We start from the raw sequence: 17038 nt of genomic DNA, 5'->3' as shown, positions 1-17038 counted from the left end.
TGTTTCAACTTAAAAATACTATCGCAATAGACACCATTGTAACTTTTATAAGACACTACAGGCTAGAGGTAATTAGTGTGATAACATACATGAAAACAGTCTTCAGCTATTTATTAGCTTTTGTAAATTAATATAAAATGAAATCCTATTAAGAATGCTGTCTAATACCCAATTTAATCAAGACTGTAGGCATACAAATCACTTGCCTATGCTGAATCGCAGCTGGCTCAGTGCTTTCTTTAAAAGCCTTGATGCATATGCAGGCCCTGGTAACCATTATTTTGCAGGTCAATACCCTACGGGTGGGCTCGCATGGTACTTTAAGCCATGGTGGTTTATAAACTACTCATAGTCGCTTATAAGCTACAGTATCCCCCACACAATTGGACAAGTAAGCTACTGTATTTAGCTTATTTTCCCCTCCCTCCCCTGTCCCTCTACAGTCCTCCCGCTCTGCCAGGAGCGAAAAACCCATTTGCACCAAAAAGGGGGTAGCGTCTATAAACCTTTGGAAGTTTGCAGGATCAGGACAAAACTCCACACACAGCTTTCCCTACTAGGGAGGCACCTGATGCACCATCAAGACCCTGCGTCCCTTCCCCCACCCTTCCTTTTGTTTCCCCCACTGGCAGTAGCGTGCTTTTGACAGAGGCCTCTTTGCCCACTGTACACTATGTCACAGTAGCACTATTTCACAAATCCAATGTTTCACCCATTATTTCGCAGTTACGTACTTGGAGATAGGGCAGTTGGCACGATACAGAGCATCTCTTTTTTACTTTTCACTATGTTATGGTAGAGCACTACCGCTATTTCACAGTTGCGCACTTGGGAGATATGGCGATTGGCACTATACCAAGCAGCTCCGTATTCTTACTTTGCACTCTGTCCTAGTAGCACAGTATTGCTATTTTGGTATTTCAGGGGCGGTTTAGGGCTGGTTAAACCACTCTTTAAGCCACCGTGGAGCACCAGACAACAAGATAAGCCACAGTGGTTTAAATAAACCTCACTTCAGACCTCACTTCAAGCTTAGCAGAGTGGCTTGTTGTTGTTCAGTCATTTAGTCATGTCCGACTCTTCGTGACCCCATGGACCATAGCACGCCAGGCCTTCCTGTCCTCCACAATCTCCCGGAGTGTGCTCAGGTTCATATTCATTGCATCGGTGATGCTATCTAGCCATCTCATCCTCTGCTGTCCCCTTCTCCTTTGGCCTTCAATCTTTCCCAGCATCAGGGTCTTTTCCAGGGAGTTTTCTCTTCGCATTAGGTGGCCAAAATATTTGAGCTTCAGTTTCAGTATCTGTCCTTCCAATGAGCAGTCAGGGTTGATTTCCTTTAGGATTGACTGATTTGATCTCCTTGCAGTCCAGGGGACTCGTAAGAGTCTTCTCCAGCACCACAGTTCAAAAGCATCAATTCTTCGGTGCTCAGCCTTCCTTATAGTCCAGCTCTCACAGCCATACATTACTACTGGGAGCAGAGTGGCTTATTTTGGCTTAATAAGCCACCCTAGCAGGGGAAAACCACTCCCAGACAACACAATAAGCCATGGTGGTTTATAAGCTACTGTGAGTAACTTATTTACCACCATGGCTCATCGTGACATGCGAACCCAGAGTATGGCTTGAAGGGAAACTGTGCTGGCAACCAAGCCTTGATTGTATAATGCACATACCACGAACTTTAAAATGAGAAAACTATCCATATGGAACTCAGCATTGGTAGGTTTTACCTACCTATTTCCCCATGCCAGTAATTAGTTATGGGGCAGCCGTGCCCTACTTCCCCATCAAAATCACCCACAAGCACATGCTGCATTACTCTTGCCCAACTCATACAAATACCAGCTAATAACAAACACTTCCTGTAAACAGGAACAGCCAACTCACACACTTACAACCACCAGATGATGAAAACAAACCCCTCGCAACATCCTCATACTACTACTAGACATAATAAAAGTTGCAACAAAATGTTAAATGGCTGGGTGAATATAATATATTGGGTAACAGTGTAGGCACCTGGCAGGTCTTCTTGCTGAGGGTATTCCAGAACTGGGGTACCATGGCCCAAAAATCCATGTTTATATGTTAGGCTAAGTATTACATGCCCTTATTGTTCTTAAATGTTAATATTTCTTGACTGTTAACCTTGCATGAGAGCAATTCCCGGCTGGTTGTTGTGATTTAAGTTTTCAAACACCACACACAAAACAAGGGTTCAAAAACAAGATTTAGACCAGGTATCTTAACTGATGCTAGCAAAACAATTTTTTTAATTTTTTATTTGTAACAGCCTCTCCTGCACTTGAACAAAACAATACACTAAATTCCCAGCACACATTTCTAGTACAGAAACACACATAGATGTCTCAATTAATGTCTCCTTGCACTCATGCACTGTACGTGTAATTGCACCTCTCTATGGTGATGATTCTACCTAGGGAGCTTTAAAGACAAGATTCAGACTTTCCACACAACAGTCAGGAAGCACAGGTGGGACAGATAATGGGGGGGGGGGGAGGACAGGAATGGCATACTTTCTGGGTTTCTGGTTGTATACTATACATGCCCATGAGAACCTTCTAAAAAGTAGATGCCCTCATCTTCTAAAGCAGGGGTGGGCCACATGCAGCCCATTGGCCTTCTCTGCATCCCCCACACTGCTGAATATGCCTCTGAAATTTGGCAGCAGCACAAAAGCCACAATTTTGCTGTTAAAAAAGGCATGAAGGGAGCACGCACCTTGTTTTAAACCAAAATTATGCTCCCAGTGGATTCAGGGAGTGCAATTTTGTTTTAAAACAAGCCACGCATACCCCATGTATCTTGTTTAAACAGCAAAATCAAGTCTTCTCTGCTACCACTGAATTGCAGCGGGACATTTGGTGTCACAGTGGCAGTAATTCTGGGGAAGGTACAGCCCCCATTGGGTTCCAGAGGGGAAACTGGCCTGTGGACCAGCAGAAGTTGCCCACCCCTCTTCTAAAGAATCCACAGCAGTCTCAAATACAACAAAAAAGGGTTTTTGCAAGTATTTGTTTATATTTGAACTACTTTGTTTATAGTTGAACAGCTGCTGTTTAACTCAGCAGCTCCGTGCAGGTAATAGTGTACAAGTTTGGATTTCTGTTTATTGCTGGTTGCTCTTGTTGGGTTCTTCAGTTTATAGTTTTAACTTGTCGTTAACCTAGGATACTCGTTTTTTGTTTTTTTTTGCAAGCCATTTTATAGATCTGTTTGAGTCTGCTTTTCTCCCCCAAATATATATAGAACGTACAAAGAGCAGCTACAGAGTTCATTACAGAGGGGTTATGTATCCCCTCTGATATATTCACTGAATATATCAAATTGTTTGTGTGTTGTATTTATAATGTGGTGGCCTATGGCTTTAAACAATAAAAGTTGTCCAATAAAAGAGCAGCTAGTTAAGAAATAAACACAACACAGAATATTCCATGCTTTGTAACTGTAGATCAGGGAAACACATATCACTCCAACAGACCCTTTTAAGTTTTTATTAACTCAAAAAAGCCAGTGCTATATTGACCTTACAATAGTAGAAAACACACTTTTCCAACTGTTCTCTTTATAACCCAATCTTGGTTAGCCCCCTTTTCTCTCTGCATCATAGTGCACTATCTTCTTTCTCTGCACCACCATATGTTTCTCCTCTGTTAACTCTCCCTCCATTTCTCTCCGCTCCATAGCGTGCTTTTTCTTCTCTTAGTTACTACCCTGTTTTTCTGTTTGCTCTCCTAATTTATTTATTTATTATTGCATTTATATCCCGCCTTTTTTCCTCTTGCAAGGAACCCAAGGCAGCTTACATTATCCTCCTCCTCTCCATTTTATCCTCACAACAACAACCCTGTGAGGTAGATTGGGCTGAGAGTGTGTGACTGGCCCAAAGTCACCCAGTGAGCTTCCATGGCCGAGTGGGGACTAGAACACAGATCTCCCAGCTCCCAGTCCAACACTCTTGCCACTACACCACACTCCTAAAGGTCTCTACAACCTCATCTCTCAGCAACTTCCTTTTTCTCTGCACCCTATAGGGCTTTTGACTCTGTACCACCCCCAACTCTTATATTTCCCCATTCCTCTGCACCACCATATCTCAGTTTCCCCTTTCTTCCCCTACCAGCCTCTTATTTGCTATTTCTGCCCCATCTCTACTCCTCAGAGTTTTGCAGCACAAAGCTTTCACTGTTCTCATAATTCACATATCAAGGATGTCTCAAATACAGTATGGCTGGGTACAAGAAGATAAAAAAAAGCACCAAGGCACCACGATACTAAATTTAGGAAGAAGAGAAACATAAGCATAATCAGACCCTTTCACCCAACTCCACCCCTACTTATGGTGGGCTTTGAACAGGCACTAAGCCCCCTACTTATATTACAATGGCAGTGTAAAAGCCACTACAAAATTGCTCCCACCTGCACCACCAGTGTAACACAAGAAGCCCTAACCTATGTAAGAGGAGCCTATATTGTGGCTCCTAAGCATACCAGCACTGGCTTCCTCAGAAACTGAGGCAACATTGGCATGGTTAACTGCCATTGTGTAGGCTCCTTCGACCTGGCCTAGCACTTCTTACCTGACAGCACAGGAGAGCTGCACTGGATTGGCTTTCATGCCCCAGTGTATAATAAGAATGGGCTTAGATGTTATCCACAAAGAAAGTGGAAGACAGCCATGAACAATGAGTGTTTGTTTCTCCAAGGAAATCTTAAACAGTCAAAGGTAGGAACTGCAATCAGCCCATGGGCCTTATGCCAGCCTTCCGCAACTTGGTGCCCTCTAGATGTTTTGGACAACAACTCCCAGCATTCCTGACCACTAGCCATATTGGCTTGGGCTGATGGGAGTTGGAAGTCCAAAACATCTGGAGGGCACCAGGCTGTGGAAGGCTGTCTTATGGTATACAGCCCAGCCCTAGAAACATGCAGAGGTACAACCATTTACCTATCTTCTCACTGCAGCTTCTTTTAGCACTTGGACCAGAAATCCTAAGAATAAGAGAACCATCTACACATTGTCAGCAGTTCCCTAATCAAATTCCTGGCACAGGTAAAAACACAGGGACTAAGGTGACAGAACAGCTGGATGGCCTGTAGTCAAAAGAAGGGGGAAGACTCTAGTAAAAAAATTATAAGAGCTATCATTTTAGCTACAAATCCAGATTTTCCAGATGCCTAGATTTTCATGTGATAGCATCTGTTTAGGTATTTTCATATATTATGGTTCTTAGGTGTAAACCTAAAAATGTAGTGTCTGACTGAAAAATACTTACTTGGAAACATGCATCATACAGGTTCACTCAGAGCCAGGATTGTCTGAAACTCCCTGTCAAGTGCATATTCACTCACAACCCAGGCTTGCTGCTACCTGATGCGTGGAATGATGACCCTAGATTATAATCCAATTTGAAGAAAGCACATTAATATATTCAAGGGAGTCTGACAAGCCAACCTTACAATGTTAATTCACCCTGCTGCTGCTGCTTCATAAGGCATAATTATACAAAACCTCTACTCCTGAGAAATTGAAGAGAAGGGCAGCAGCAATTGCTTAATAATGCAGTACTGTTTTGATTCTGGAAACGGAATTGCTATATAGATATTCCAAGTACATTCATACTGTGGATCAGAGTAGACTGATTTAAATCAGCAAGAAAAAAGACCAATTTAAAGCACTGATTCTTACAACCTGGACGTGCACCTCTTTCTCACACACTTATTTGTCGCACTGTATACGCTTTGCAGTGTCTTTAAAGTATTCGCATTCTTACAACCAGCGCTCATGACAGTTTGGGATAGTTTGGGACTATAAGAACCTGTGCATCAGACAATTTTGTCTTGTGTGCCCCCCCCCCCCCCGGTTTCTTCTTTCTGCTTCACTCTGCCTTGGCCCTCACAAAAACAAGGTAGCAAGACAAAATGAAATGCTGGTTAAAGTAAGGTCTGATAGTTACTGGTACTGGGCAGCCGTTTATTTTCATCTAGTGAGAATGGAATGTTTATGTTTGATAGGTAGTGTGTAAATATTCATATTTGTGAAATGATCAAATTAGCTCTTCATTTTCATAGAAAAGCATCCTTTCAATGCATCTGAGATTCACTTTAGAGATGAATCGTAAGGCTAACTTTCTGATATCCATATTTAATATTAACCTAGTTATTAAAAGAAATTTAGTACTTACAATTTTTAAATGATTTAAATAAAAAGATCTGATTTTATTTTGTTTTAATAGATTTTTATCCACCCTGCTCCAAGTAAGGGTTATTGCCAAGTAAAATTCTCCTGCTGGCAACTATGAGTGCTTATTTCCTACATTTTAATTTTCCAAAATATCACCTCCCCTTAGCAACAGTGCAGGACATAACTTGAGCATGCATTAGCTATGCCCAGAATCAGGACCCTAACTTCCTTTTCCTTTTGAAAGAAATGCATACTCAAATTTACAACACAAGTGAAAGCTCCAGACTCTTGCACTAGCCTTGCTTAAAACACACACACACACACACACACACACACACACACACATAAAGCTCTGCATTGAGTACCTTTTAGAGAACTGCACCTCTGGTCCAGGCTTTTAATAAGCAGCCGCATTATTTTTCTTCCAAAATAGCTTTCACGTATAAATCGGACTTAACCTTTTCCAATATGTGGACTTCATTTTTGGCCAAGCGGCCAAGTTCCGATCCTAATTTCTACCTTCTCATTCCCATGTAGTGTTTGATCAGATAACAAAACATTTATTTTGCAGCATATTAATAAAAGCATATTTTAATGTCAGTGTTGTTTGTAGGTCGTGATGAAAATATCCAGCTTTAGCAGTTACTACACACTATTGTACCTGGACTTCGAAAGCAAGGGCTCTCAAAAGCTGACCCAGTCCCCAAATCAGGGGTGGGGGGAATTGAGCATCTCTAAGCCTAAACACATTTACTAGGAATCCCATTGAACTCAGTCGGACTAACATCTGAGTAGATGCTTAGGATCAGCCTATAAGCAACAGGAAGCACCACCCTGAAAAATGTTACTCTGTTCTCAAGAGCTCTTAAGTACAACATTAAAGGGGTGTAATTGAGTCCTTCTACTGTCAGAACTGCTTCCATCAGCAGAAAGGGGAGGAGAAAGCGTGCTTATGTGACATTGTATTCCACCCCATGTTTGTTCAGGTACTGAATCTTGAGCAGCATGAAATACTAATGTTAGCAACATGAAATACTGAATCTTATTTGCATCATCTAATAATGGAGGCTCTAATGTGGTGCCCATGGGCATCAATGGGCAGAATCCAACAGGGCACTTATGCCCTGCCGATTCCCTTCCACCCTGCCAGTTGCTTTCCACAAGTGGTGGATCACGCTGATTCCCACAGCTTATGCAAGGGAGATTTAGTGCTTCCCAGAGGAAGCCCCCAAACAGGCAGAAATGCTAGTTTCTGGAAGGAGATGGGTAGGTAGAGCTCCCTTGTGTGACTCCACCAACTTGCCTCCTTTCGGAAATGAGCGTTTCTATTCTCTTCAAGTTGCCTCCAGAGGCACTAAATCTCTCTTGTGTGAGCAGTGGGCACCAGTTGCAGAATGGAATCTGGTATGCAGAAGACTCAGTGGGGGTGTAAGCGCCATGTTGGATTCTGCCCAAAGTGCCCGCAAACACCTGTCTTGGCACCTGCCAGGCTCCCTGCCCCTCCTGATTTTTACTGGATGTTTAAAGATTGTTTTTATTAATTAATTATTTTAACTGGGAGGCTGGTGTGCTGCTAAGCATAGTGCCAGCCTCTAACGCCATCTTTCTTCCCAAGAATGCCGCTGGAAGTCATGAGGGTACCAGAGGCACTCCTAGAAAATAAAAATGGTGCAGACCACTACTTCATGCCCAGACACCCAGAAAAAAGAAAACGGTATGCTGGGGGTGGTAGGAAGTACCCTGTAGGGTTAAGAAGAGTGGCGGGTAGCAAGGAGGTGTTATGCCTTTTTTTTTACGCCATCCCTGCAATTCTGTGCTACCTGCCTGTACTCTTCCTTTGTAGCTTGGCCTTCCTTCCACTTCCGATATGCGTTGTTTTTTGTTTTCAGGTCATCTGTAATCTTTTTGTGAAGCCACATTGGCTTCTTCTGTTGACTTCTGCCTTTTTTCTTGTTGGAATTGTTTGTAATTGTGCCTTGAGAATTTCCTTTTTAAAAACTCCCACCCATCTTGGACTCCTTTTCTCATTAGGGTTGCTTGCCATGGGACCTTACTGATCATTGTTCTGAGTCCATTAAAATCAGCTTTCTTAAAATCCAGGGTACGCATTTGGCTGCACTTGGCTTTTGCTTCCTTTAGAACCAAGAAGTATAACATGGTCACTTTCCCCCAGAGTTCCAGTAACTGCGACTTTATCCACTAAGTCATCTTTGTTGGTTAGGATCAAGTCAAGGATAGCTGATCCTCTAGTTCCTTCCTCTACTTTCTGTAGGAGGAAGTTATCAACAACACAAGTCAGGAATTCCTTGGAGGGGCCATGTTTTGCAGAATTTGTCTCTCAAAAAATAATGGGGAAATTGAAGTCTTCCATTACTACTGCATCATGCTTCCTTGAAACATTGGCAATTTGCTTTTCAAAAGTTTCATCCTTGTCTTCTCCTTCATTGGGTGGCTGGTAGTAGACTCCGACCACCAGGTTCCTTTTATTCTTTGCTCCAATTTTTTTTAACCCAGATGCTCTTGATGGGGCTGCCAAGCTCATCCTCCCGTATTTCTGTGCAGAGATATGTATTTTTAACATATAGTGCAACTCCACCTCCCTTTCTGTTTCTCCTGTTCTTTTTGAACAAGCTATATCCTTCAACTGCTGTATTCCAGTCATGGGAGTCATCCCACCAAGTTGCAGTTACACCTATCAAGTCATAATTTCCCTCCTGTATTAAGAGTTCAAGTTTGTTCTGCTTGTCTCCCATACTCTGGACATTAGTGTATAGACATCGAAGACCATGTGCTTTATAGTCTGGCTTTCTTCCTACATGTTTCTGAAGACTATTGTTGGGCACTATTCGAGCTGTTCTCTCTGTTGTGGTGCACGAGCCTTCGTTCATTGTAAGCCCCAACTTTACGTCTCCCTTCCCTGTAGGATTCAGTTTAAAGTCCTCCTGATGAAGTTTTTCATGCTGTGACCAAACACATTCTTCCCAGCCTTTGTGAGGTGCAACCCATCCCTAGCCAACAGCCCATCTTCCAGGAAGTATAGCCCGTGGTCCCAGAATCCAAATCTCTCTCGTTGGCACCACCTTCGTAGCCAGTCATTCACCCAGAGTATTTTTCATTCCCTTTCTATCCCTCTTCTAACTACTGGAAGGATGGATGAGAAAACTACCTGGACCACAAAGTTCTTGAGTTTCCTTCCCAAAGCTTCAAAGTCTGATGTGATTTCTTTGTAGCTCCACTTGGCGGTATCATTTGTTCCCACATGGATGAGAAGAAAGGGATACCTGTCAGTGGGCTTTATGAGTTCAGGCAACCCTTCAGTCACGTCTCTAATCCGTCCTCCCGGGAGACAACATACCTGGTGAGTCCATGGGTCTTCGCGACATACTTGGGTCTCGATCCCACGCAGCAAGGAGTCTCCCACTACTACTTGTAGAAATTACTAGAAATGTATTAGTAGACATTATTATTCTATTAAAATTAATAGAAATTTATTAGTAGAAATTAGTAGAAATAATTTCTACTAATGTAGAAATTATTGTCCTATTGAGTATTGCATTAACAATGCAATCTCTTCTTGTTGTAGGCCTTGGTCACCACCACTGGAGAGTCTTGTCCTTCCATAGTCTCTTCTCCCTTTTTGTGTCTAGCTTTCTGATTGTTCTAGAGTAGCCTGTGCTTGGTCTTCTACTCACTGGAGGTTAAAAACAGAGTCCCACTGGCATGGAAGTGTGTGTTACAAGAAAAATAAATTTAAAAAAATGTTAGGGGCCTCTCCCTTGACCTCCCCTGCCGAACTCCCCTGGCCAACTCCAGTTTGCTCCCCCTGTTCGCTCGCTCTGATTGCTCTCTCTCTGGGAGCTTGCTTGCTTCTATAGTCCCTAGACCAGCTGGAGCAGTTTTATTTAAACTGTTAATAGTCCTTAAGCGAAGCACTTTCTAATCAGCATGGAAAGTAAGCTGAAAGTTGAAGGAACTCAGTGATCCATAAGAAATTATTGTCCTATTGAGTATTGACTTAACAATGCAATCAGTCCATACAATGGAGTTGGAAACTCTTTTCAAAAGAAACAACTCAACAGATGGTCTAGAAATAAAGATGGAAAAACAGAAATACAACACAAAGACGTGGAGGGATAGGCTAGAAATCAAAGAGGGAATTGGGGGAACCCTACATTGTGAAATAAAAAGGGGAAAGAAAAGAAGGAATACAATTATGCAAGCCTATCAGTAATGTTACCATATAGTTTTAAAGAATGACAGAACAGCAAGCACTTCTATTGTCTTATGTTTTTCACACTTTATATCAATTTGCTTATCAGCAGAAATGATAATCTGGAGCTGTAACACTCTAGTATTCTGTATGAACATGTGCCCTCTTATTGAACTGCTAAAAGTAATGCTGACATGATAGTCTTGGAATTGGAACAAGGAAATGGGATGGAGGAACAAAACCAGAAGCAACAGTCAAAGGCTGGCAAACATAAAACTGTGAATAAGACAGATTTGCTTACTTTATGTTTAGTTGATTAGGACAAACAGATCCTAGATCATAGCGCTTACAAGCGAGCTCTTTAAAAATTCTCAGAGTGCAATCATTTTTAATAAGACAGGTTCATTTACAAAGGAATTGCATTTGCTACTTTCAGTTGTACATTGCTATTAAAACTTGACAAGTCACAGAGTTCTTCGCCTGCACTACAGGTTCAGCGTAAGAGAGAAAATAATTTGCAACAATACTAGTAGTTTTTCTATTAAATTTCATTAGATTGTATTTTACCATCCAAATTAATCAAAAATCTATACTTCAATTATACCTTTATTAGCACCAACTAAAATGCCACAAAAGATTGTGCAAGTTTTCGAGTTCTCCAAAACAGAGGATGGGCGATACTGTTGTTTTTTAATGTCTTCTTTTTAAAGCCTGATGAATAGTTCTGGAGAACTCAAAGGCTTATGCAATTATTTGTGGCATTTTGGTTGGTCCTAACAAAGGTATTGCCCAACTGTAGAGTTTGGACTTTTTTTTCTCATGAAGCAGCACAGCTATCTTAGCTGTTCAAAATTCTTGTGAATGATCTATGTAGATGTGCTGAGTAGCCTGAAACCCTTAGGGAGAAGTTACTTGTAAAATAAACCAGTAGTGCAATATTATCTATCCAAGAAAAGTCTGTAACACTGCAGAGTCCTCACTTTGGGCCAGTTTACAGTATCAAATCATGCATACAAAGATGGGCCCTGTTCACACGTAATGCGAAACCATAATGGTGAGGGAATTTCCACTGACCATGGTGGCTTTGCGTGTCGTGTGGGGAGAAAACTACATTCCTCATGGTTAGTAAGCCACCCCCATTAAACAGCCCCCCCCGTGAAAGGGTTAAGGGGCCCCAGGGTGGCTTACTGTGTTGTCTGGCGGGCTCCCTGGTGGTTAAAATGGGCTCCAGAGGACTTCCAGGCTGCAACCATAGAGTCTCCTGGCTAGAGCGTCCGCCACTGCAGGCAACGCTGTAGCCACCATGGACTTTCTGTGGCCATTTCAGATGCCAGACCAGCCACCAGGAGCCCACTCACAGAACAGAGGTTGATGGGATGCTCGATAACCACACCAGGAAGATCGCCAGTTAATTATGGAGGGGGGTGGTTAGCGGAACCACGCAGTGCCATGTGGTTCCCGGGCGTGCGCCTCGCTGCTTTGATAACCCCTCCTCCCTCCATAGTTACCTTAACCACCCTCTCCTTGTGTGCATCTGAACAGGCCCATGGTCTCATAAGGACTGGGCCAACCACACATACCACTGGAATTTCAAGGCAAGTCCAGTGACTGTAACAGCTGAAAGCTTTGTCTCCTCAGTTGGGGAAATTGCTCTTAAACAGCAGTATGTCTATAAAACACCCATTTAATTAACTAAGTTAACTGTTTATCAAAGATAGTTACTATGTAGTCTTGTAAATTATGGAAACCGTAACAGAGTATCTCAGTTTTTGAATGAATAATTTAAGGAAGAAAATCCAATATGCAATATTTATTAGGAATGGCACTTAGGATAGGTTTTGGTATCAATGTTTAATATGTATATTATGATAATGTATTTGAATTGTATAACAATTTTGTAATGAGCATAAACTAGCCTTCCTGGTATAGTTCAAAACATCTGGAGGGCACCAGGTTCAGGAAGGCTGGCACAGACAATTGTATGGAGCAATATTTATGCATACGCGGATGCTCTCTGTACAAAATGCTGTAGGATCATTGTTATGACTAACTTGAATCTGTGAACTGGATAGTAGTTTAATGACAAAGATGATAGCAGTTATCACTGGAATTTACAGTAGTAGTTCTGAAAAACCCTAAAGGAAGCCAGCATTCAAGGAAAAGTGTCGATAGCTGGAATTTGAATTACTTATGTTGCCTCAAACACAAATAGTTGGCTTGATTATCCTCATCAAATGCGGCACTTTTCATGTACGTATTACATGGAATGTCCATTCCTAGCATGAAATGCAGGAGGAGAAAATACAGTCCATAGAAGACTATGAAGGGCTCATCAAATATCTGTGTCCCAACTCCTACTGTAACTATTATTTAGAATGTCAGAGAATATCAGGTTGCAAAGTGGGTTTCTGAGCATTCAACAGTCTCACACTAAATAAGATAAATGATGCTTCTAGGTCAGTTACAATACGTCGTAAGTGCTTGAAAGACCCCCCACACACACACACTCTATACTTCTTTCTAACATATGCTTAAATATGAAGAGAAAACAAGCAAATATATCAAATTAACACAGGGAGTCTCGTGTCATCTTGAGTGCTTTTATCCCACCATTGCCCTACCTCATTCACACACTATATGGAGAAGGGGGTGTCTAGATGATATCTTCCACTTGTAGTCTTCCCCATATTTTCCCACCACTTCTCCTGTCTTTTTTTCTTACCACAGAAAATCTGTTTAGGAAGAAAACACAGAATAGCTGCACAATGCCTTCCAACTGTTAGCACTAGGATCCCTCTCTTGAAGCACCCTTTAAGGACAAACAGATTGTGGTACTTACAAAGTAGGCTACCCCCCTACATTTAACTAGTTGGAAAGTGTTTTGCACCCTGGCCTAGGGGACAATATTTTTATTCACTGATTACATTGTTATACTGCCAAAGCTTTCAGCAGTTCACAAGGATTAAAACCATAAAATACATGGCAATATACTTTCAGATACCAAAAATAATTTACAAGTTGAGGTTACTAACACTTAATGGGAAATACATTCTTAATCTCAAGTTAAATCTCCAAACATTTACACCCACACTGACTCCTAAGTGAATTATCAGCACTTCACAAATCTCAGTTCCGGTAGAGCTAACCATCACATAACACTTCAAACTATGAGTCTAGGTTGCCATCAGAGGCATAGTTCTCTGGCATTGCTAGTAGTTATCTTTAAAAAGATTTTCAGGTATGCTGTACACTTCTAAAATCCCATCTTTAAGGCTCTGTATATACTTAAGAACAGAATGTAACTCTCTGAAGCAGAGAATTATAGATTCTTTTGAAAATATTACTGCAAGTTTAGTATTTATCCTGCTAACTCCAATGCACCAATCCCATTGACTCCGAGTACAAGGTTAGAGGTACTAGTTTGGTGTGAGCGATAGCTTCTCAGCCATCAAGAAAAGACACCCTAAATGGAATAAATAGCTTCACAGCTTGAATCTCTTCAGTTAAGTGTGTCTAAGCCCACTGAAATCAGTGGCTTAGGTACACCTAACTCCGCACCGGATGGTATATCAAATTATCATTCAATGTACTGCTCATAATTATAGAATGATTGGCTTGGATCCTAGCTAATGCTTTCCCCAGTGGAAGCATCTCCTCAGTGGAGTTCTGCTCCCAGGATGCTCACACCAGCATAAGAGAGGGAGAAGGCAACTTTTACCAATTCCCCCCTCCTCGCTGCAACACCTTTCACCCCTGAAAAAATCTGCTCCAGAGGTTGGGGGACCTTCAAAAAGTGTGGGTATGGCATAGGGGGCTGCAGAGGAGAGGGGACATTAGTGAAAATTGCCTTCCCTTTCTCCTCATGTAGCAGAAGCTGCCACTGGATTGGAGTCCCTTCCACAGATGGAAGGAGCCCTTCCATTTGTGGAAGAGAATTCAGAATCCAACCCATTGTCTTTTTCAAAGGAGATACAGGATATTCTGCTTTAGTTACACCAAATTTATCAGAATACAAAATGAAAGAGAGAGTCAGCAACCGTATAGCAGTCCTGCAAGTTTATACAGTTCTTAAACACTTATAGCATTAGTTAAAGTTTTTCTCAGCACATACTCCATCAGGATTACAATATTAAATTAATACTTATAATCCCCCTTCCCCCAATACAACATCTGACAGAAAACAGAGGCAGAATCTGGAATCACCCACTGTAAGCACTGCAATTCAGCCTAGTCAATTGCTATAGGACAGAATAGTTTACCTCAGCTTAACTGGTTTATGGTTCCGCTATGATCATGAGTATCCCAGCTTCTATGGTTACATAGTTTGACGTTTCTTCCCCAAGAACTATCCTTCTCATAATTTTCTGATAAAAATCATGTAGACCTTGACCCTCTAAAACACTCTACCTCCACCACCACATTATTATTTATATGGTTTCCTCAATGCACACAACACACTTTCTCTGCTGTGGTAGTTACAGTGCTGGCCTTGAACTGGGGAGGCCCAAGTTTAAATCCTGCGGATACATTAAGCTCAATGGTTGGCCTTGGACCAGTCACCATCTCTCAGCTAGCCTCATTCCCAGGGTTGCTGTGAGAATAAAATGGGAAAGGAGAGGGATGAACTCTATTTGCCCCCCTGAGCTCCTTAGAGGCAGAGTGGGTAAAAATGTAACAATACAAACAATAGCTTCCTAGTCAAAGGGTGCTAGGAAATGCGATCACCGCACCTCAAAAGATACAATTAGTATTTTGAGGTGTGTATGCCTCTCTTCTAAACAAAAGGGTCAGCAGGAGATTAAAAAGCCACATAGCATACCAAGCCCAACTGAAGAGGTTCAACCTACACATGCCAGTTTAAAGCAAATCTCTACACAAATCTGACCAAAAAACAAAACAAAAAACTAATGTAACCTTCGATTGCGACAGGAGCTACATCAATATTTGAGTATTTATAGCCAGACATACAGTACGGTGCCTCCATCGATTGTAGTAGGCTTAAATAAAATAAAATTAATAACAATAATTTTTAAAAAAATTACGCATCTGAGAGAAAAACTCCCGAACAGCCACAAACAGGATGATTCCGCACCTAAACCACCACTGACAGCCAGGAGTTCTCAGTGAGCCAAAGGAGAGCAAACTGCGAGGAACGTGACCCAGTGCTGGCTCAGTGGGGCGAAACCTTCGAAGAGACGCCGACGCGCCCCCTCGGCGACCAGGCTTCCCCACCCACCTTCCACCCGCCGAGCTCCGACGGGGCTGGAAGCGAGCCCCACACATGCGCCCCTCCGCCACCGCCACCCCCACCCGCGAACGGAACCTGAAAGGTTTTCGGGAAAGGGGGCGGCCGGGAAGAGAAGCTCTCCCCCGCCAGGGGCGAGAACACTTACACCTCGGTCCTCCTCAGAAAGGAAATCTGGGCCGTCGTCCGAGCCTTCCTGCTCCGAGAAAGGGAGGGGGCGGGGACGAGAGAGACGGGAGACGACATCCGCCGAGGAAAGAGAAGGAGAGGAGAAAGCGCGCAGGTTAGTGAAGCCACCTCACGCTCGGCCTCGCCCACCACCCCTTTCCCTCAGCCGAGCACCTCGCGGTGGCGGCGGCGGCAGCTCCCCAAGAACCTACCATCATGGCTGCTCCCAGCCCGTACTCCGCTGCCTCAGCAAACGCAGGCCCAGCCCGCCAGGCAGCCCAGACCGAAGGGGCGGGATTAAGGCGGGGACAGGGGGCGGCGGCTGCGGCGGGAACGAGCGGGGCTGATAGCCCTTCCGCGCGGGTCGACGGGCGCCGTGCTTTCCCTGGGCGAGCGGCTGGCCTCTGAATCACAGGGGAGCGGCAGGAGACACCCCCCCCCCCCCCGTAGCAGGTCAAGGGCAACCGGCAAAGCGGCGGCTGAGGGCAAAAGTCTGCTGGCGGATTTACATTCTCTCTACGTAAATCCTTGGGATGGTGCAGAATACAACTGCTCTGGGTCAATAGGCTTGTATCTGTACTCGGGCGCCGGTCCCACCTTTGTGGTAGGCTCACTGATCATAGGTGGTGCCAGGCGGGGTGAGGGAGGGGGCGCCACCCCCCCCCACCCACACAAATAACTTACCTTGCACCTCCCCTTCGCCCCCATGGATGGGCCCCTTTGATTACCTGAGGGAAATGCACTTTCCACATGCCAATTGTAATGGAATCATACACTGAAAATCGAAAGAAAGCTGCAATCCTAAGTGTGCTCGCTTACTTGAAAGTTAACCCTGTAGAGATCAGTAAGACTTACTTCAGGGAAAATGGCATGGATCCAGAGATGTCTTGTGTGAGTGGAAACAAGGCAGCCCCACACCCAGTTCTCTCGATTTCCCAACCTGCCGTAGGTGCCCCATCACATGCTGTCACAAAAGGGCCCTCAGACTTCTGGGGTAGCTTTGGGAAGAAGATGCAGGGGATATAATGGGGGGAAAGACCTCGCAAGCACAGTTCTGCTCATCTATCTCTGGATCCAACCCAAAAGTTTAGGATGGGAGAATTAACATATTTACTATTATTTCTTTTAGAAAAATCTAATATGTGTGACAAAGCTTGCTCCCCACCCAATGAATCAGCCCCTTCTCTACCCCCTCTCCATATTT

At 43.3% G+C, this 17038-nt stretch overlaps 1 protein-coding gene across 2 annotated transcripts in view; it reads right to left on the bottom strand.

Moving 5' to 3' along the window:
- Positions 1-16082, bottom strand: part of SNX6 (sorting nexin 6) — a 44769-nt gene extending 28687 nt beyond the window's left edge. The window contains exons 1-2 of one of the 2 annotated variants that reach the window (XM_084843852.1): positions 16047-16082; positions 15815-15862 (exon numbers count right to left, since the gene is read on the bottom strand). In XM_084843852.1, the coding sequence (XP_084699978.1) occupies positions 15815-15862; positions 16047-16052 (54 nt within the window). In that variant the 5' untranslated portion in view covers positions 16053-16082. The remainder of the gene's footprint in view (positions 1-15814; positions 15863-16046) is intronic. The other variant, XM_084843861.1, reaches the window with a different exon arrangement.
- Positions 16083-17038: the final 956 nt, after the last annotated feature.

Source organism: Heloderma suspectum, chromosome 1 (genome assembly GCF_057233095.1).
Source record: "Heloderma suspectum isolate Gila_16-S chromosome 1, 16-S_ref, whole genome shotgun sequence".
In the NCBI taxonomy this organism is placed as follows: Eukaryota; Metazoa; Chordata; class Lepidosauria; order Squamata; family Helodermatidae; genus Heloderma; species Heloderma suspectum.
The sequence above is the reverse complement of the archived record's forward strand: the minus strand, read 5'-3'. Positions and strand labels throughout refer to the sequence as shown.